We start from the raw sequence: 22,695 nt of genomic DNA on the forward strand, positions 1-22,695 counted from the left end.
CAACATTTTACAAAGGATTTAAATTAAGTTAAATTAATTTTATGTATTTTAACATAAAAATATACAATTGTAAAAATATGTGTCAAAATATTTTTTTTAAAATTAAAACTAGAAATTAGTTTAGAATAGAATTAAAATAAGATCTTATTTTAATGAAAACACATTTATTTGCATGGACTTATTTTTATGTATACATTTATATCAACATTACAAAAGCATGAAGTTATAACCTTTTTAAAATAAATATTAAGTAATAAATATTTAAGTGATAAAATGTTAATAAAAGATATATATGAACTATAACAAAGACGCATGTTTTTTTATGTATTCTCTCTTTTTAAAATTAGTTAAGGATACTTGCTAGACATAACTTCTGCAACTTTAACCTAAAGAAGTTTCATTTTCACATCTATGATATTTCGCCTCAAGATTTGATGAAAGACCCATATAATAGTAGATAGAAAAAACGTTTCCTAATATATATTTCTTAGAAAAATAAATAAACTTAATAGTCAATTGAGTTCGAAAGTCCTCTCTCGAACTTCTAGCAAATATTTTCTTACTTTAGTTGGCGCTACAGTCCTGTGTAAACTAGAGCCTCACCCAACAAACTTCTTTATCTAGCTCGGTCCCTAACTATATGTCTCTAGTTGCGCACTCGAAGTTGAGTTAGATCGCTTTCCACTTGTGCGTGCCACCTGATCCGCGGTTTTCTTCTACTGTGCCGTACTGTGAGCGTTGATTCTAAGACTTTCCGGATCGGAGCATTGGACTTTTATCCAATGTCTACGTCGCTGTACAGGCTATACAACTCGTAGTTCCATCTTGCCTCCATTCACATTCTATGTATGCGGGACCGTATATCAACCGATGAAACGACTCAAGGTGTTTTCAACGCTTTTGTCATAGTCTATACCTAAGAACAGTAAGTACAGCAGGACGAAGATGATTAGGGATTATATAGTGACATATTGTGTAGGTTCAGTCAACATAAAGGAATTCGTTTGTAATCAACTAAATTCTATGAACGTACATTTTGTCCAAGGCAACTAGTTAGTTTTCCAAGTGTCATAAATTACAAACTTGGAACTTTACTTCACTAACCTCTACCTTCAGTCCATCGTACAAAAACTATCAAAAACATTATTATTTACAGTACACTCCTCCGACAAGCTACAAGTCCGTCACGATTTGTATTTTAAAGAAATATTAGTTATTAACTTCCCATAGGAAGTTATTGTAATGGGTCCGATTTGTCAAATTGAAAATTTTGACATTTCTCGACGTTTCAAGGTACCTAGAGTCGAAATAAAAGATTTTTAGAAAGATGTCTGTGCGTGCGTGTGTACGTACGTTCGTACGTCCGTACGTCCGTACGTCCGTACGTCCGTACGTTCGCGACGTTTTTTTCGTTGTCCATAGCTCAAGAAACAGAAGAAATATCGACTCCAAATAAATTTTGTTATACATATAATAAGGCAGCTTCAGAAAGGGCTCTCAAGAAAATTGCGTGGGTGGTTTTTTTACTATAGCAGTTTAAAAAAAAGGTGAAAATTTTGGTTAACCCTAAATATCTTACGAACCAAAAACGTTAGAGACTTGAATTAAATTTTATATAATATTGTAACGTGATACCAAACATACATATTTTTTGAAAAAAATCTATCTAACGGTTTTTTTTATAAATCAAAAAAACTGAAAAAAAATAATTGTCACCTCCAAAATTTAACGACTAAAATATAATTTCATCTCCAAAATAATTTTGAGCAACGGAGAACAATGTTTTTGAAATCTGATAAAATTTTGAGAAAAATCGAATTGACAGTTTTTTTTTATAAAAAATAAAAATCTAAAAAAAACATTACTCAAAGTTGGTAAAAATTGAATATTGATTCAAATATATTTTCAAAAACTTAAAATTTAGGCTTAAAACTTATTTTATCTTATAACAAATATTGAAAACAATGTTCAATAAAATTTTGAAAAAAATCGAATTGACAGTTTTTTTTACAAAAAATAAAAACCTAAAAAAAATAATAAAAGTTGGTAAAAATTAATTTTCGACTCAAATATCTTTTCAAAACTTTGAAATATTGGCTTAGATTCACTTTAATCTTTCAAAAACTATTGTTTTCAACGTGCAGTAAGATTTTGAAAAAAATCGAATTGATAGTTTTTTTACAAAAATTTAAAAACCGAAAAAAAAATAACAAAAGTTGGTAAAAATTGAATATCGACTCAAATATCTTTTCAAAACTTTGAGATATTGGCTTTAATTTACTTTTATCTTTCAAAAAATATTGTTGTCAACATTCAATAAAATTTTGTATAAAATCGAATTGACAGTTTTTTTTACAAAAAATTAAAAACCGAAAAAAAATTAATAAAAGTTGGTAAAAATTGATTTTCGACTCAAATATCTTTTCAAAAATTGTAGATATTGTCTTATATCTACTTTTATCTTTCAAAAAATATTGTTGTTAACATTCAGTAAAATTTTGAAAAAAATCGAATTGATAGTTTTTGTACAAAAAATTAAAAACCTAAAAAAAATTAACAAAAGTTGGTAAAAATTGATTTTCGACTCAAATATCTTTTCAAAAATTTTAGATATTGGCTTCAAACTTATTTATTTTACAGAAAATATTGTTTTCAATATTCAATGATTTTTATATAAAAATCCAAAAGTCCGTTTTTTCATGAAAAAATCTACAAAAAATAGTACGCAAATTTGGTAAAAATTGATACAAGTACATATAGACAAACTTTTAAGCAAGACAAATCGACAGACGGGTTGGAAAGTTATCAGTGTGGGTCGCATCCCAGCCTCTTTTTTCCTTTTAAAATTGACAAGGAACCCTTTTAAAGAAAACATTAAATGAATCAGTGCAGAAAGTAGTGACATAAGTAGACTTGACTTGATAGTAAGGGAGATTTTTCTTGAATAACTTTCCAGTCAACTTTTCAACTAAGTTGACTTAAATCAGATGCTAAAAACTTATCTTACTTTCAAGTCCCTTTACTTTTTTAGCCCAAAGAAATAGCGGTTAGTTAGAGTAATTCTTCGTTTGATCTCAGTGCTTGTGTTGTTTTTTGCGGAGCCTAGATAGACACAAATTCCTTAACTACCTTAAAGTTTCGTGTGTCGAGGGGACTTTTTGACTAGGAGGACGGTGTTGTCAAGTATGCTTTTCTTTCATCAACCTCTAAACTCATTTTTGCCGCCTCTGCTTCAACACTAACAAAAGCTCTATTGACACCACGCTGAGATCTTCCGATAATGTTATCAGCATATATATAAGAGTAATTTGAAAGACTCTTCAAAGATAGTGCGCCTCTAGAGTTGACGTGGGAGCTGTGCACTATTCTTCCAAGGATGATTGCAAAGAAACCAAATGACAGAGAATCACCTTGTCTGAACTTTTATTAACATCAAAAGCCTCGGTTAAGTTGTTTTCCAACCTTAATGCAGCAGCTCGAATTCTCCATGGTCATCGTGCAGAAACGGACGAGTAAAGTGATCGATTTGATGTTCTTGGGTTCTTTCCAAGATCTGTCGTAATGTGAATATTTGATCGACTATGGACTTTCCTGGTCTTAAACAACACTGATTTGTTGACGAAAGGCTTTAGACGTTTATATATTACGGCAAAAAAAATTGTATGTGATGTTAAGGGGACTGATTCTTCTAAAGTTGGTGTAATTTAGAGGTTCTCGCCTTTTTTCAGTATCGGACAAATAATGCTGAGATTGGTGCGTGTCCTATATTGAATAGATCAGTCTGCCTGACAGTAAAAGGTTCAACAAATAATGTTCACAATTCCTGCATGCAGAGCTTTTTGGAGCTTTACTCCAAATTACCCGCACTTGGGGCCCACATTACTTGACACTTTTGCAAAAGGTCAATTTTGCACAACTATCAAACTTTTGGGAATATGTAATTCATTTATGAAAAATTAAGTACAAGTGTTAGTACCCAAATGCTGTTGCCAATGTTTCAATGAACGATAACGCCACGTCTTAAAAAAAGTTATAGTTTAAAAAAAATATATCCGAAAACAATAAGGGTACCGTAAAACATTGAAAACAATAAGGGTACCGTAACACATTAGAAACAAACTCTTTGTTTCAACATTCACGTAAATAAATTACGAGGATGTTGTTTAAGATAACGAAGATGAAAACCGATTTATCAATTTTATAAATATGATAAAGTCGTTTTTGAAAAAGTTGTCTGAGAGGTAAGCAAGTTTGTTACTTCCATATATGATGAAGAAATATACCCCGGAGAAATTATGGCATTCGATTAAAAAATTAAATAATTAAGTCGATGCAGAAATCTCTTAAACTGTGGAAAATGACCGATTTTGAGAAATAAGTAAATTCATCTTTGGAAAAATGTTTTAGGCAGGGCCGTCGAGAGGAATTCCGGGCCCTGGATGAAAAAAATTCGAAATAATAAGTTTTTGTTTGCAAAGTGAACCGAAAAAAGTGTTAACCATTAAATCAATCTCACGGGTATCGTTCAGTTTAGTTGGAAAGAAAATAATTATAAATGCCGATAGTATAGAATCCGAACAGAATCTTACATTCAATTTGATATTGACAACCAAATGTTATTACTGATAAGTGATAATACGGTCGATTAACTACTAAAAAAAGAGCATGAAGATCTATTACCTATACCCTATAGAGGGATTTAAAATTTGTCTTAAAAAAAAAAACAAAGTACATACTTTGAAAGTTTTACATCAAATACACTTTATTGTTATTCTTTTCATTAAAACATTATTACAATGTTTTATTACAGTTAGTTTGCATTCGATGAAATATTTTGTTTTGGCAAACGAGCTTTCCTAGCTCTCTGAGCAGCAAAACAACTTATAATTGCATCGAAATTTAATTTCCTTGCCAAAGGTGCTTCGATGCATAGTGTAGCAAGTCTGGAAACACGATCTTTTGATGAGCACGAACGATGAAAATTCTTTGTTCTGCCAAGGGCGCTAAATGAACTTTCGGCACTAGCTACGGTTGCAGATATGATGGAACACACACGGAGAGCAAAACAAATGTTGGGGAAAATCATCTCCAAGTTCTGGGAATAAATGTCAGTGAGTTCTGCTCCAAAACTGGCTTCATATATGTGTTTCAGATGAATTATTTCTTCTTTCAACTTTTGAGATATGTACATGCGAGTTATACTTTTGGATGAACCTTGTAGCGAAGTTTTTAATGTCAATTTTATCTATTATTGAAAACTGCCACTCCGGCTGCTCGATTTTCTCCAATAAGTCTCTTTAATTGACTTTTTCGGTCCGATGGGAACGATTCTGGAACATACCCCAATCCAGTAGCAACTGCTTTGCATTCAGATAAAATTTGATCCCATCCGTTTCGAATAATGTTCAAATCGGAGATCAAGCTGTCAAGATTTCGAATTTTGAATATCAATAGTATTGTTTCTGGATTCAAGAATGATACTTCTTTCTTTAAAGCGCTAAGAACTTTGCACCAAATCGAAGACATTTACATCTCTTCGAGCTTCTAATGATGTTCTAAGGTTTTTCAAATGATTTGCAAATGGTTTCACTGCCTGAATTCTAGCTGACCATCTTGTATTGGAAAGTTTGTGAAGGGATCCGGGCACATTTTCCTTAAGAATTTCTCAAAGTTGAGCACTGCTGCTAAACAAGTTTATACTCTTTTAAACAACACCAAACAATGTGATTGCGGCAGTACAACATTCTGCTGAATCGAGCTGAATAATGGTGAATACACGGCATTTGGATTTTTATTTAAAAAATGACTTTGTCCTACTGTCCTTTCAAATTGCTTCCATTGTCATTGCCTTCTGTCTTCTAAAGGGATTCCGTTCTTTGCCAATGTTTCACACATCAAATCAGCTATTGCGGTGCCAGTTTTTTTGGTGCAATCGACATATTCCAAAAACTGTTCTTGAATCGTGAACACATTTTCTTCAAAGCGTGGATATGTTTTGTTCCACATCAATTAAATCGGGTGTTGCATCAACAAATATGGCGAAGTATTTGGCGTTTTCTCTCTCCTTCAAAATAGCTGAATTCACATGTTGGGCACAAATTTTAATGAACTCATTTTCAATCTCGACGGAAAGGTAGTGGAAATGTTGTGCTCTGAAATTCCTACTTTTTCCAAGTGCTCCTAAAGTAAGGGGTCTTTACTTCAGGAGCTTCATAGTCCTGGCCCCCTTTAGCCAAGGCAGAGAAGGGTGTCCAATATTCTATATAGAACTCCTTGCCATTTTCGTATGGCTGGTTTAATATACACACTTTGAAGTGACTTGATATCCTTCAAATCTTCAGTAAACAATTTATTCAAAATATTAATTAATTAATATTAGGGAAATCACAATTACAAAACATTTGTGTGGGATTTTTCGGTCCCCCAAAACCGAATCAAAAATTTCGTTACCAGCTGAAAAAAATAGAAGAAAAGAAACATTTTAAAAACAGAAACTGAAATAAATATTTGTGTTTTGTTTTAAGTTGCCGGGCCCCCATTTTGACTTGTGGGGACTCAGGTCGAGTCAACCCACCTGATTTATTTAATATTTAATCATGTACACCCTATACCTAAATTATCAATCATGTATTCATTCTGTTCATTTATGTATACTAAATGTCATTCAAACTTAAAATGAATTGTTACATATAAGAAGAATAGCTCATAATAAAAGTAGATGTTAAGAAGAACGGTCTAGGCTTTGTGCATACGCATCTACAGACTTTAAACATTTTTAAAATAAAATACATTTTAAATTTATATTAAACTAAATAAGAAAAGCGAAACAATTTGTTATAACTTTCTTTCAATAGTTCAGAGTTGTCCAATTTTTCATTAAATATTAACAAAAATGGACGCCAATAATAATCAGGGGCAGAGATCGACAGGCTTGTGACTGCAAGATTGGTAGATAACATGCAAACAGGGGCGCAATTGCCAAAGCATGAATGATTTTAAATTTTCAGGCCTCTTAAAGTCACTAAGTGGGAGTAGGTATGTTGATGATTAATTTAGAATACCTGTATTGGAAAAAACACTCTCCTTATTGCTTTCAATTTTATGGGCCCGTAGAAAAATCCGGGGCCGGGGCTGGTCTTAAGATTCATTCAATTACCTAAACCAGTGTTTACAAGAGGGACCTTTTTCATACAGGAGCTACTTTCATTATTTCAACTTTTATTTTTTGGAACTATAGATAGCAAAAGTTTCTTATCATAGTTAGCAACCCGTCCTTCGGACAACTTTGAGCCACTTTTCGACAGATAAAATAATTGTTTCATCCGCTATTTAAATAGTATCACATCATGTATTAATATCTGGTTCATAAAAGGGATAGACAAAAAAACAGATATAAGTAGTATTTTTATAAAATTTAACACATTTTCTTAAAAACATTTCCGCACTACCCGATCCTAACTGTTTGGCCATGATTTCAAATGTCTGTGTTTTTTTAATATCAAAATAAAATCTTATATTTTTACAGGAGTTATATGTGTGTACCGCAAAATTATAAATCGTGTTTCTAGGAAGTCCTGTAACTTTAAATATTTTTAAGAGCCCCTTTGTGCGCTCTTGAACTCGATCAAAAGGTCGATGAACTTACAGCAGCCCTCAATAAAGCCATGGAAACTGCCTGCCCCCTCACCACAGTGCGAGGAAAGAAGAAACCATATTGGTGGGCTGCTGAACTAGATATACTCAGGAGAGGTTGTAGAAGGCTTTTCAATCGAGCGAAAAAGACTAGACATCCCCAAGATTGGGATTCCTATAAAGAATCTCTCAAAAAGTATAAACTAGAATTGAGAATAGCCAAAATATCCTAACTAACTCTTGCGAAGAAACGCTAAACATGCTATTAGACACCCATTTCCCAGATAGCTCCCAATCCGTTAATACAACATACAGTCCTGGGTCGGATATTAACTTAATTTTTCCTCAAGGTCTGGTTACAAAAGAAAAATTGACATAGGCTCTGAATAGTTTCAAACCTTACAAATCTCCAGGTCCAGATCAAAACATACCAGCTGAGCTACAATATACCATTGATATAACTTCGCCCATCATTGAGATGATCTTTAAAAGTTGTATAAATCTGGTCTATATACCTCGGCGCTGGAGAGATGTAAAGGTAGTTTTCATTCCCAAGGCGGGCAAATGCTCGCATGTCAACCCTAAGGACCTAAGACCTATTAGCCTATCATCTTTCATTCTCAAAACTCTGGAACGATTGATCGATATCCAGATACGTAACAACATTGAGAAGAGACTATCAATGTCTCAGCATGCTTACTGCAAAGGGAAATCGGTAGAAACAGCCTTGCACACTCTGGTAAGAACTATCGAATACTCCCTAGATAAAAAGGAATACACTATGGTGGCCTTCTTGGATATTGAGGGCGCTTTCAACAACGTTGACACATTTGCTATCACTTCTGCTATGACGACCTTAAACGTCGAATACTCAATCTGTGAGTTGATTAATCTAATGCTAAAAAGTAGGATCATCAACTCCAGTTTGGGAGATTTTTGCACAAAAAGGTCTGTCAGTAGAGGCACTCCGCAAGGTGGTGTTCTGTCCCCTCTCCTGTGGAACATAGGTGTTAACCAACTACTAATATCCCTTGAGAGGGATGGCTACAGAGTGGTTGCGTATGCTGATGATGTTGCTATCGCTGTCACAGGGGAACATCCTAATACACTGAGAGACCTCCTCCAAAATGCACTCAATGTGCTCACTAGATGGGCTGATAACTGCGGACTTAGTATTAATCCTCAAAAAACAGACCTCGTCCTTTTCACACGGAAATACAAGATCCCAGTAATTGTACCTCCTTCAATAAAAGGTGTACGACTGTATCTTGGTCTGATATTGGACAAAAAATTAAGTTGGAAATCTAATATTCAGGAAAGACTTAAAAAAGCTACAGTAGCTCTTTTCCTTTGCAAGAAAGCTATAGGAAGCAAATGGGGTTTTCAACCTCGCATAACCTACTGGCTATACACATCGGTCATCCGACCAATACTTATGTACGGGGTTGCAGTATGGTGGACTGCACTGGAGAAAGTCACATACTGCGACATACTCAGCAGAGTTCAGCGCACTGCATGTCTCTGCATAAGCGGGGCATTGAGAACCACACCCTCAGGAGCGTTAGACACTCTCCTCCATCTGACACCCCTCGACATCTTCAGTAAACAAGTGGCAGCGAGTACAGCGATAAGACTCGACGCCTCATTTCAATGGACCAACAACAATGTGGGGCGCTCCATCATTTTGAACCTCTTTGGTTATATACCAAAGTACATAGACTACACTATTCCTAAACCCTTATTTGGAAAAAACTTTCAGGTATCCATTCCATCCAGAGATGAATGGGAAGACAAAAAACTCCTGGATAACAAAAGTATTCATTTTTATAGAGATGAATCCAAGACAAATGAGGGAGTTGGTAGTGGTGTGTACTCAGAAAAGCTTAATCTAAGCATCTCATTCCGCCTCCCTAATCATTGTAGCGTTTTTCAAGCGGAAATTTTGGCGATCAAAGAGGTTCTCTCCTGGCTAAGAGAAAACGTGATATCAACTTCTGATATCCGCATCTTCTCTGACAGTCAAGCTGCTATCAAATCCCTTGACGGTGTCTCGACCAAATCTTTGACGGCCCTCGATTGTCGATCGTCTCTTATGGAGATGGCGCAGCAATTTAACATTCACCTCTGTTGGGTGCCGGGCCACAGAGACATCAAAGGTAATTGTAGAGCCGATGAACTCGCTAAAAATGGAACCGTCAAACCTATTTCACCTGAAAGGGAGAAGATAGGTATACCGATAGCTACATGTAAACTTATGCTAAAAGAAACAGCTTTTGCGATAGCAAATTCTAGGTGGCACAGCTTACCAACATGCGCAACCACAAAACTCATATGGCCTTCACTGGACCTAAAGCGCTCTAAAGACTTGTTATCTCTTCTTCATATTATCTCCCTAATAGGTGTCCTTACAGGACACTGTCTTATAGGCAGACACGCAATACGACTTGGCGTAGCCTCAAATGACTTCTGTAGGAGCTGCATGGACGAAGAAGAAGAGGAAACAATCTCTCATCTCTTATGCACCTGCCCTGCTCTTTCACTCAAACGCAAACTTCATCTGGGGGACTACTCTTTTGATAATCCCAGCGAACTAGCTAAAAAGGATATTAAATATCTTCTTCGCTTTATAAAAAGCTCAAAATGGTTCTATTAGTTAGAAGTAATTATCTAGATTCATGTGGTATCACAATGGGCCTTTCTCTTGGCCTAAGTGTGTGGATTCTAAATCCGCAGCCACGTTAACCTAACCTAACCTAAGACACCAGGAACATGTTTTTTTATCCTTAACCAAGAATAATAATTTTAATGTTCCTCTGCTACCTTCGTGAACAAAATTGAAATCAAAATTTGAATATAAATTTGGCGAGTAAACTTGTGCGCTAAAGTTTTAACAAAATTGCTTAAACATTTCTAATTACATTTTAATAGTGAGCGCACAAACCTTAGAAAAACTTTTAATTGAAAATTTAACCTCCATCAAAAATATTATTATTTATGCAGGTAATAAAGCCAATAAAAAAATATAATAATCATAAACAAATTAAGTGAAAGTTTTTAGAATTTAGTGATAACGTGGTCGCGTAGTTGTTGTGGCTGCTTTTGACGTCGTGTTGGTCGTCCGCGCGTCGTAGTCCAATCCCTTTAAATAATTCAATTCAAATTAGCAACTAACTTTTCTGACTAATTTAAACATTATAATCGATGTTGAGCCACAACGAAATTTTGTTTAACATAATTATTATAAATATTATAAAAAGGACACTCAGTGCTTAAAACATCTCATTTCAATGTAAAAATTAAAAGGTATTACATAAAAATGAGTTTTATAAAATTTTCACGCTTTGATCCTCTTGAAAGTGCATTCTTTCGAATGGCCAAATGGACTTTAGTATTTCTTGGTATTTGGCCATTGGATTTATTAAATCGTTTGACAATATTTAAAATTATATTCAATTCGAGTGCATTGTTGACGGCAATAATTGGAGAAATTCGATTTGCGTGGTTTATAAGAAGTGAACCTTTAGAAGCTCTGGATGCAGCTTGTCCGAGTTTAACTAAGATGGTGACAATGATAAAATTGTCTTGTTTTTTAATTTATCGTAATCAATTGGCTACACTTTTAAATGAACTCTATGAACATCTTTATGCAGGTGAGAAATTGAATTCATAATTATATAAGAATTTAATATTTTTAGCTCAATGGTACACTCTGGCGTATGTGTAACATTTTGTTTGTTAATTGTTTTAATCATTTTTGTTGGCCGTTGTGGAAATATATTAGGTTCATTTAAGAAAGTTGTACCAAAGCTTTTTTATAAAGCAGTTTTTATTTAAATTCATTTTTGAAAAATCTTAAAGAATAACTATTAAGCTAATGGACGCTTAAGAGTTCAAAACTTGTCTCGAAAATGTTTCCACCTTCGAAAATTGATATTTTGATTAATGTGGAAAGTATTTAAAATCAAGTTCTAGAGTGCTTTAGCATTCATTTCAATATATGTAGTTAATTGTCAAATGGTATTCGAGTTTCTGCAAATGGTAAAAAAAGGAGATAGGGTTTTTTTTTAAATAAGTTTCAGAGTGAGTTCCTTTAGTGGGATTTTCCTGCTTTATTAGCGATTCGTAGTGTTCTTGAAATAGGTTCAAAACAAATCGATATGCTTATTAGTGTGTTGATGAGGTAGTTGGAGGAGGGGATTAGTAATGATACGAACATTATATTTATAAATGGTATAGTCAGTTTGTTTGTTTGTTTCTTTGTTTGTTTGCTTGTTTGTCCATCTTTCAAGTCGCAACGGAGCAATATTATGACATGTTTTTTTGTGTGGAGGTAATTAAGAATCTAGAGAGTGTTTCAAACTACTTTTTACCAAGGTAAGATATCCCATTCCTAGCTTATTTGAGCAGATCCACCGGTTAGATATAAAATTAAATATTCAATATATTCTTTTTATTTCCCAAGACTAATTAGTAGCATATCATTAGGTGCTTCCTGCTTTTGGACCTATAATCGTTGCCTATCATAAGACGTTTCTTATAACGACATAAACACATGCGATTTTTTCGGAAACTTTATTAAAAATCAGAGATGGGTGGTTAAAAACTGATGCTGAGGAGTATGTGACACTAAACAAATGTTTTTGATTCTTTTAAATTAAGTACATAGTGATTTTGAATTTATTGTAAGTATTTACCTTGATTTACAAAATAATATACATTACGGCCAAAGAGCCATTCTAGTTCCAAGAAATTATGTTTTTTTTTCATAATAAATTCAAATGCTGGTGTGCCCCAGGGCTCTGTTCTATCTCCAACACTCTTTCTCATTTTTATTAATGATCTCCTGTCTGCAACATCTAATCCAATACATTGTTTCGCTGACGATAGTACTCTTAGCTTTTCATATTCGTTTTCAGATTCACACCCCTCTTCTTCGGATGTGGAATTGCAACGACAAAATATGATAAGCTCATTAAATTCCGACCTTAACAGCATTGTACAATGGGGAATAAGAAACCGCGTGGAATTTAATGCTTCGAAAACGCAATGCTGTCTTGTATCGTTAAAGCGAAATATACCCCCCCTGCCATTATCCATAAATGGCACTTGCATCGAGGAAACTGAACATCTGGATATTCTTGGTATGTGTATCACCAACCACCTTTTGTGGAACGATCACATACGCGATGTCGCCAAAAATGCCGCAAGATGTTTGGGTTTTCTAAGGCGATGCAAGAAGTTTTTCTCCCCCTCTGATCTGGCTGTTATTTACAAGACTTATATACGTCCAAAGCTTGAGTATAACTCCCATATCTGGGCCGGTGCTCCTACAACTTACTTAAGCCTCTTGGATAGTATTGAACGTAGAGCATTTAGATTGATTGGTGATATTACCATCATAAGATCATTTACGTCTCTTGAACATCGTCGAAATGTTTCTTGTCTCACCCTGTTTTACCGTTATTTTAATGGTTTATGCTCTAGAGAAATAGCCAGTTGCATTCCTCCCCTTAAACAGTTCAACCGTAATACTCGCGCTTCTGGGAATGCTCATCAATATACCCTCGAGCCCATCTTCGGTCGTACTGTCAAGTACAGAGATTCGTTCTTTAGCCGTACTATGCGAATGTGGAATGCCTTGCCACACTCTGTCTTTCCCAGCTATTGCAATATTCAGGAATTCAAAACCAATGTGCACCGACATCTCCTTTCAACCCCTCTCTCCCTTTCCTAGTGCTCACACTGTGTCTACATAATAAGGTTAATATATCCCCTTGAGTGTGCGCTTATTATAAAAAAAAAAAAAAAACATATTGGAGGAAGCAGCAGAAGATCTGAGGGAGTATTTGGCAACAGATATTTGTCATGGACTCAGAGCAGAGCAGATCACTTCATATTCGTTTTCCCTTAAATCCCAATTATTCTTACAGATTCACCATTTCATTTCAAAAGACTTCAATTCCTCATTAAAGTTAGTTTCGCTATCACAAGGGATTTTCTTTCACCACGCGGACTAATCCGTGGGTAACAGCTTAATTTTTATAAGGGCATAAGATCAGGGATGAATCAACGACTAGTATCAGCATTTTTTATTAGTTATAACCCCTACCCTAACCAAAACCCTAACCCTGCGCAAGCTAAAAAATATAATTATTTCCTTTTTGGAATTTGTTTACATTTTTTTTTCAAAATTCGTTATCTTAGAAATTTTAATATTTAAAAATTTTAACAAAATTCAAATGAAAAACTAACTACATACCAAAAATACTTTAAAGACAACATTTTAAAAATGCATATAGAAAAAATGCATTTTTATAAAAGAAAACCCTCTAACGATTTTCAAATAATGATTTTGAAAAATTCAAGTTTTTTTGAGAAGTAAAATCGCATTTAATTTATTTAAAACTAGCTGACCCGGCAGAGTTCGTACTGGCTCAATCGATTAATAAAAGACCTAAACTTTTGTATAAATTAATTTCCAAACAAACAAAACGTATTGAATAAAAAATCATTTTTTTAATGAAACATGAAATTTTATTATAATTTTCGACACATCATGTTGCTTACTTAAAAAAAAACAGAGTTTTCTTGAAATGCTATCTATTTATAAGGTTTAAATTTTTATTAACAGACACACCCTGTTAAACTACAGTTTGTTAATCAATTTAAAGCTTTCTCATAAACTATATTTTTTGTTTTGTTTTGTGGTGCGTAAATAAACAAAGAAGAGGGTTTTCCGACGCGCGAAAAAGCGACATATAATTGTCCATGAAACAGGGAAACTCCAAGTTGATTCCGCAAACTTCTAAAGATTGTCCTTGCAATTTATTTATTGTCATCGCAAAGTCCAGACGTACTGGAAATTGTAAGCTTTTAAAATCGAATGGTAAATCCGTTGGAATCATCAGTATTCGAGGGATCAAGACATCCTCTCCTTTGTATTTTCCTTTTATGATTGTTGCATTAATGACGTTATTCATCAGCTTTTTCACAGCCAGTCTTGTTCCATTGCATAGTCGAGATTGATTAATGTTACGCAGCAGGATGACAACTGATCCTACTTTAAACTGCAAATTGTGCGGTAGTAATCCAGGCAATTCCAGTGAATATAAACACTCAATGGGATAGTTGACTGCGGCATCCTGGTTCATAACGGTGTCGACTGATTTGAAGGAAACCAACTGTCCTGGAAGAAAATTCTGAATGGTCGCATTGAGATCCTCCACATCTTTATTTTTCGCTACCAATATTGCTCGTTCAATTATGGCCAATTATGGTTATTGAACTTTTGCGCTATATCTGGGAAAACACACTGAATAAGCTCCTCTTTTGAATCTGTGATGTGACAAAAATCTGTGGGTAATGTGAATCCGGTCGAGGTGTCCATTGCAACTTTATTATTTCAAATATCTAACAACTGTTTCGTGAACCTTAAAAAACTGACTACCAGCTGATTGATTTACCTATTTTCGACCTATGTTCTTTGGGGAAAGTTGTTGAGTTTCATGAGCACATTCACCTTCTTCAGGGTTGATACCCCCTTTCGTTACACGCTGTATATATATTTTAGTACAAACTTAAATATTATAAAAAAAAATATTCTGGTGAAATTGTCCTGTATAATATGTATGTGTAAATGATGTCATATGGAAACAGTTGTTATATTTCTGAATGTTGGCCAAGAAGTGCTTAGAATCATTTCCAATCCCAGAAACTAAAGATCGTTAAGGAATTAGTGGTGGGACGAATTGTGGCAATTTTACCTTGCCTCCAGGACAACATAATCCAGTAGATCACCAGTGTATTTTAACGCCTTACAATATTAACAAATTATATTCATTTCCCCAATTGTTACAGATGTACCTAAGTCAGGTCGTCTTCTAGTAGTCATCGTAACGTAATTAATCAAAGTGAGAAAATTTCTCGCTCAATTAACAGTAACTTAACAGTAAAGTGTCACTATCACAAAAGATCACAAAAGTAAAGAAAGTTCTCGCGATCGTCACTCACAAAGTTAGAAGGATGCACTCATAGAATATTGTAACCATGATCGTAACACAATATCGTCAATCGTAATACTTTTTTCCGTGTTCTGATTTTTGTATTTACTTTTTTGGAGTTTGACTTTAAGTCATAAATCTCCGTGTTCTAAAGTGTGACAGAATGATTGACATATTAGTTGGTTGTCAAATCTAATGTCAGATATTATGGTTATGTTTAGAAACTTAATTTGTGACAAAATTTAAGATTTACCAAACTTAAAAAAAAAATCTGATACAGTTACAACTAAAGTTATCTTAAATTAAGTTAAGCAAAGCCGACCAAATTAATTAGAAATCAGTACAAATAATAGTTTATTACATTTTTTGTCGCGTTCGTAATTCACTTTTTTTATTTTCGGAACGCGACATTAGATCCTCCAAAGAGTACGCGAAGACTATTTTCATAGATATGATTGAATTTGAACTTTATTCAGCGGTAGGTAGGTAGAAATGGCGATCTCAAGGCAACCAGCCTGAGATCCAATTAGCGCTGTAGTGCGCCCTTTTGATACCAAAAACTCGTTTGACCTTTGATTAAAAGGGATAGATTGATAGAGAAACTTCATAGCGATTATTTTAGAGCCATTTTATCGCATTGAAAAAAAAGATCAGGTCTCTAATCTTTGTATCAGATAGCTCATCAAGTTTTTGAAAGAATGCTTTTCCAAAGTATTTCATTCTAGTGTTTGCCAAAGCAGGACATTTGCAGAGGAAATGGATTATAGTTTCACTTTTTCTTTGGTCACTACAGCTACGGCAAAAGGTATTGTAAGGGACACCCAACTTCACTGCATGAACTCCTATAGGCCAATGTCCAGTACAAACCGCAACAATCCTGGCTATGTCTTGTCTTGACCTACATAGAAGATCGTTTGTACGGGTTTTGTTATAGGTGGGCCATATCTTCCTAGATATAATGCAGTTGGGTAAATTGCTCCACCTTCGGGTTGATTCAGTTTGGTAGATAGAAAAGATTTTACCCTTCATAGCACCAAGAGGAATGTTAACCATTTCAGCAAGTGAGCTATGAAGGGCCGCGGCCGATCCTTGCCTGGCTAGCTCGTCAGCCCGTTCATTTCCCACGATACCACTATGGCCCGGAACCCAGATCAGGGTGACACCGAGGTTAATATTCAGGCTCGCAAGCTCATCGCATTGACATTGGTGGACCAATTTAAATGAGGATATGGCCGAGCTAATAGCTTTGACAGCTGCCTGACTGTCTGTAAAGATAGCCGCATTTCGGTTTTGGGTTGGGTTTTGTTTAAGTATCTTACATGCCTCCCTTATTGCCAGCAGTTCAGCCTGAAAAACACTAGCAAAGTCAGGAAGCTTATAGGATTTGGCTACATTTAGGGACTCAGAAAAGATCCCAGAACCTACTCCGCACTCCATCTTTGAGCCTTCAGTTAAAGATGGTTGTGTCGAAACCTATCGACACGATGTCATCCTTCCAATCTTCTCTCGATGGGAAAATAACCTTAAAACCCTTACTAAGGCTCAAAGTAGGAGTGCAGTAGTCAGTGTCTACCGAGATAATATCTGAGGGAATCAATTTGAATCAATAGTGTTGCCGTGACCATAAGGTTTTGACAAGCAGCTATTTGATTCCTTCAGCCTAATAGCGCTGCAGGAAACTATGTATTTAATAAAAAGGTCGATTGGTAGAAGATCCTAAATAACGTTTAAGGCGTCCGTTGGGCAAGTACACATGGGCCCTGTGGTGCCCACGCAAGCTGTTCTCTGAACCTTCTTTAGCTTATTAATGTTATAGGCTTTGCTAAGGGCAGGCCACCACACAATCGAACCATATGTTAAGATTGGGCGTACTACGGCTGTGTACGTCCATAAAATCATCTTCGACTGAAGTCCCCACTTTTTGCCGAAAGTTTTTCTGCAGGCGTAGAAGGCAACACAGGCTTTTTTAACCCGTACTTCAATATTTAGTTTCCAGTTTAGTTTAGGGTCGAGTATAACTGACAAGTATTTTGCATTGGAAGACAATGATAGGATTTGACCGTTGAGTCGAGGTAGCGTGAAGGGCGGTACTTTAGTTTTGGTGGTAAAATGCAACAGTTCAGTTTTACTTTGGTTAACTCCTAGTCCAGAACTCGTGGCCAAGTTGCTAACTTTCTTCAAAACTGACTCCGTGATTTCACTAATCACAGAGGTGTACTTTCCTGACACCAATGGCACCAAATCATCCACGTAGGCTACCGCCTTCACTCTCTAATTTAACGTGAATTGTATCCATGACCAGAAGCCATAGAAGAGGCGAAAGGACACCACCCTGGGGTGTTCCCCTACTCACATGTTTTGTTGCGATTGTATTGCCTAGAGAGGCTCGAATCTTTCTACCACTGAGCATGGAAATAATCCATTCTCGAATGATGTCTTCTACACCGAACTTAACGAGCGATTCTTCTATGGATTCTGTAAGGACGTTGTTAAAAGCACCTTTTATGTCTAGGAAGGTGGCAAGAGTAAATTCTTTATAATGGATTGTTTGTTCTACAGTACGTACTACTTCATGGAGGGCAGTCTCCATGCAGCGGTATTAAATTGCAAATTGACTCTTTGACGTTAGGAACACACCTAAATTGCTTAAACAACTGTGAGTTATTATAATTTAATATGAATTTTATTGAATAGCAATAAAGTTCAAATTGACTGTAGAAAACGTTTGTATGGGAAATAGATAAGGGCTGTTTTTAGAGTTTTCCCGGAAACTATTCGATTTTTTTTCGCATTTTAAACCTTCCCTAGACCTCCACGACCATTTCAAGACTAAGATAAGAAAAACCCGTTCAGTCGTTCTTGAGTTTTAGAGAGACTAACGAACAGCAATTCATTTTTATATATATATAGAAGAAGAAGATAGATAGATAGATAGAATGTAGATAAATATTTGTATAGGGTATATCAATTCTTCAAATCTTAAAATACAGGAAATATGTATGTTCGTGCGGATACTGCGTCTTGAAAGGAATTGACAAATCCTCCAAGAGTAATTGTTTACATAAAAAGTTCCCTCCCAAATTAAAATCGCAAACGGAAATGGTTGAGAATTGTAAGTTACTATACCCAAGTATCTTAGATCAACAATTGATGAAACGAAGGGAAAAGTTTAAATCCAAATACGCTACATTTGGAAAACCCAAACCCCAAAAAATGACTGCCTTATGGGTTTTAATGAATTCTTCCTTAGTAATAGTGTTCAATAAAAAAAGTATTGGCTCCATTTAAGTCTGACAACCTCAGGGAAATTTACTGCTGCTTTAACTCTTTGTGTAGTACCCGTGGCATGATGGTTAGTGCGTTGGACTGTCATGCAAGGGGTCTTGGGTTCAATCCCTGCCTGTGCCACCTTAATTTAAAAAAAAAAATAATTTTCGCGGGTACTGCCTCTTGCGAGGAATTGACAAATCCTTCAAGAGTAATTCTTGTCATGAAAAAGTGCTTTCTCAAACTAGCCGTTCGGATTCGGCATAAAATTGTAGGTCCCCTCCATTCCTGGCAACATTACTCGCACACAGGAATGGTTGAGAGTTGTAAGTCACTAGGCCCTGGTTCACAACGGACTGTTGCGCCACCCCATTTGATTTGATTTTTTAACTCTTTGTTATTCTTTTTAATAAAACTAAAACTTCTAATCCAAAAACCTGCATTTGATAATCTTTTCTAAATTAAAAAGATGATAAGTAATAAGTTGACCAATTTGTATTGCTAGAAAACTGCCATAGTAAAATCTCAGATTATGCTATAATGGAAAAGCAGGTTAGATTCCACCCCTTAAGGAATACTTATGCTTAAAGGAATGCTCATCAGTATACAATCGCGAGCTCAACTTCGTACTTACTGTGATGTACTGAGATTTGTTCTTTAGCTAAACAACGTGAACGTGAAATGCTTTGGCACGCTCTGTATTTCAATATCAGTGCAATATTTAAGAATTCGAAATCAATCTGCACTGACACCTTTAAACTTACCATTTTGACCATAATACCAATTCAAAAATAAGTGAATAATTCGAGGACTTTTAAAAAATAAATCAATCGCTTTATTATAGCGGCTCTCAGAAATTACGACCATGTATTAAATTTTTAGATTTTTTTCTGGCATCTTCGCTAACTTCGTGAATGAGAAAACAATTCAGAGGAAAATCAGAAAGAAACTAAGAATTTTTATCAGAAAAGTCTTACCCTTCTTCAAAAAATCCTAAGGACTCTTTTTTTTCAAAAAAAAATCTAGCTTAAAATCTCTTGGAACGATTTCCGGGAGCTCTGAAAGTCAACAATATTTCTAACGGGTGGGTCGGAATTCGGTTTTTTGAATATTTTTTACAACAAAATTAAAAAATGTCTTAATTTCGTTTCAGATACAGAAAACGAAAAGAAGAATTTATTGATTGGGAAGATATCTTTCTTCACATCCGTTTGGTGCCTAATGCTCTTTTTGCTAAGCTTGTCGACAAGCTTCTTATACACTGTACAGCCGATTATAGTTTGGATATATCAACGATTCACGGGCACTAAAGGCAACTGGGTTACCCTACCTTTTCAAGCTGCGTAAAATCATATGTTTCCATTTAAAAATCAACAATAACCGTATTTGAAACCTTTATTCTATAGTTTGCCATACCAGGATATGACAAAGCTTAACAGCAGATTCGTCTATTCGTTGGTTTATTGTTTCCTTGCTCATTCGGGAAATGTGACAGTATTTGGAATATCAGGAGCTGATGGGATCTTTATGTGTTTTTGTATGTACATTTCTGTTTCGTATGAATGTTTACAAAATGATTTTAAGACCGCTTTCAATACCTATTGCTCTAAGAATAGTAAATCGTAAGAATTGCTTCATAAAGACTTAAAGGTATATTTTGTTAACATCTATAACATTTGATCCTAGAGAGAGTAATGGCGATGATGAACTTCTTTATAACGAGCTTAGTTTTCTTGTCAAACGTCAACAGAAAATCATCGAAATGTTCGAACATTTCAATCAAACCTATAAGCTCATAATTTTTGGACACTTTCTATTTGCCAGTATTGAATTGGGAATAGTTTTGGTCAATATAGTTTTGGTAAGTTTTTTTAAAATGTATTTTTTAACTTTCACTTGAAATAACATGAGAGATTTTAGAGTACTGGAATAACAAAAATGATTTTCTTGACCTATGTCTTAGGATCTTGTTGTCAGCTTTATACCTATTGCTATGGTGCTGAAAATGTTAATCAAAATGTAAACTTATTTAACTAACATAGGTACAGTTTTAAACTTAACAAAAAAAAACGAATATTTTAAATTTTCAGTGTGTAAAATTATCTGAGACATTATATTTTTGTGAATGGTATCAATGCAATACAAAGATTAAACGTTTGGTCTTAATGGTTTTGATGAAGTCTCAGAAAGGTAGCTTATTAGATGCTCCATTTTTCAGACCATCATTGCCACTTTTTGCATCGGTAAGTTGTATACTATTTTAGATATACCTTCCAAAATTGTAAAGTTTTGTTTATAAATTTTTACAGATCATTCAAACATCTGGATCTTATTTTACAATTCTTCTAGCTTTTATGTAAACCTAAATTGATTGCTTTAGCAGAGTTAACAGAAGTCAAAATTTAATCTAATCAAGAATGCAGACGTTTTGTTTTTGATGTTTATTTTAGAAAACTAAAGGTTCCTTAGATTTAACAAAGTTAATTTCTTAACTTTCTACGATATAAAAATGTTTAAGCAAAGAGGATGTTTTTCTACTTGTAAGTCGTTACGCCCGATTAGCTTTAGCACCTGGTTTTAGTGTTATAAAACTTTAAGGTGTAACGATTTGGTCGAAGAATTATCTTAACATATAAAATTGGAGAATCTGGGAACTAGGAAAGCTTGCATGCTGTTGTCGATGTCAAGAAGCCAATATATTCTAAGAAAGTTGTAGTTCAGTGCTGATTTTGGAGTAGGGGCATCATTGGACCAATCTTCTTCGAAAATGACTTTGAGAATGGAAACAACTTTTCACTTTTCGCAAATAATAAATCTATTACACTTTTGTATGTTCAATGTTGGACAGCTGTCAAAAAACAAGCAAAACCATCACATAAAGAACGTCTGAACGAAGCCAATTCGTTGTGAACTTGGACACACTCTCTTTTGACATATCACATTAGTTGGATGCTTTCATTCGTGAAACAAAATGTCTGCCTCTATTCTGTTTCCGTTTTTTGCTAAACTAATGAGATTTTGAAAGTTTATTTGAATACGTATTCGTATTATGTGACGTTGCGATTTCTTATTTTACAAAAATAAAATGGATCCTCTTAAGACTTTTATAAACCCTAGTGAAGTTAATGTTAACATTGGTTTAAACTATTTTTCTCTTCATCATTTTCCTTCACATATGTACTTATTTTTAAATAGAATTTCAACAATATAAAGGGTGGTTAATTTTACAGGTTGAATGTGAACAACACCTAAACGTCAAGTTTTTTTTTATTGTATGTTATTTGACATTTGTCAATTTAAGCTATAGAAAGATGATACAGAATCGAGTAAAGCGTTTAAGTTAATTAGGCATTTCATGATTTTCTACCTCGATTTAGTCAAATGGCCGCCAAAATCATGTGACTTGACTTCTTTCTTTGGTGTTGTACAAAGTTGTACGTTGATAAGCCAGCAACAATTCAACAGTTTAACTCTGAGATGAGATGATTCGGCATATAAACTTAATAATATGCCTTAGCGTCATCGAGAATTTGGACTATTGAGTGGAGGTATGCCGCTTTCATTTGGCTGATATTTTGTTCTATACATAATCGAACCAAACCAATATTATCATAATAAAAAGAGCTTACCATAATTCTCAAATAATTTGTGTTTTATTCAAAATTAATATCGGCCCTTAAATTTTAACTACCCTTTATAAAGGAAGATAACTTCGAAACTAGGAAATGATAAAATAAAAAAGGTTGTTTTAATTTTGTTTATAGAAATTTTGTAAGTATTTAAAAATACCTTTTGA

At 34.5% G+C, this 22,695-nt stretch overlaps 1 protein-coding gene across 3 annotated transcripts; it reads left to right on the forward strand.

Moving 5' to 3' along the window:
- Positions 1-10,922: 10,922 nt before the first annotated feature.
- LOC129950874 (odorant receptor 22c-like) lies at positions 10,923-21,993 on the forward strand. 3 transcript variants are annotated; one of them, XR_008782109.1, is made up of 7 exons: positions 10,923-11,282; positions 20,053-20,242; positions 20,306-20,521; positions 20,586-20,760; positions 20,863-20,918; positions 20,990-21,142; positions 21,209-21,992. XR_008782109.1 is itself a non-coding variant. In XM_056062801.1 (7 exons), the coding sequence occupies exons 1-7, from the start codon at positions 10,949-10,951 to the stop codon at positions 21,257-21,259; spliced, it is 1,218 nt and encodes a 405-aa protein (XP_055918776.1). In that variant the 5' UTR covers positions 10,923-10,948; the 3' UTR covers positions 21,260-21,991. The 3 variants fall into 3 exon arrangements, 2 of the variants coding, with proteins under 2 accessions (XP_055918776.1, XP_055918777.1); XM_056062801.1 differs by having other exon boundaries at positions 20,820-20,918; positions 21,209-21,991; XM_056062802.1 differs by lacking the exon at positions 20,863-20,918 and having other exon boundaries at positions 21,209-21,993.
- Positions 21,994-22,695: the final 702 nt, after the last annotated feature.

This window comes from Eupeodes corollae, chromosome 3 (assembly GCF_945859685.1).
Source record: "Eupeodes corollae chromosome 3, idEupCoro1.1, whole genome shotgun sequence".
NCBI classification, from domain to species: domain Eukaryota; kingdom Metazoa; phylum Arthropoda; class Insecta; order Diptera; family Syrphidae; genus Eupeodes; species Eupeodes corollae.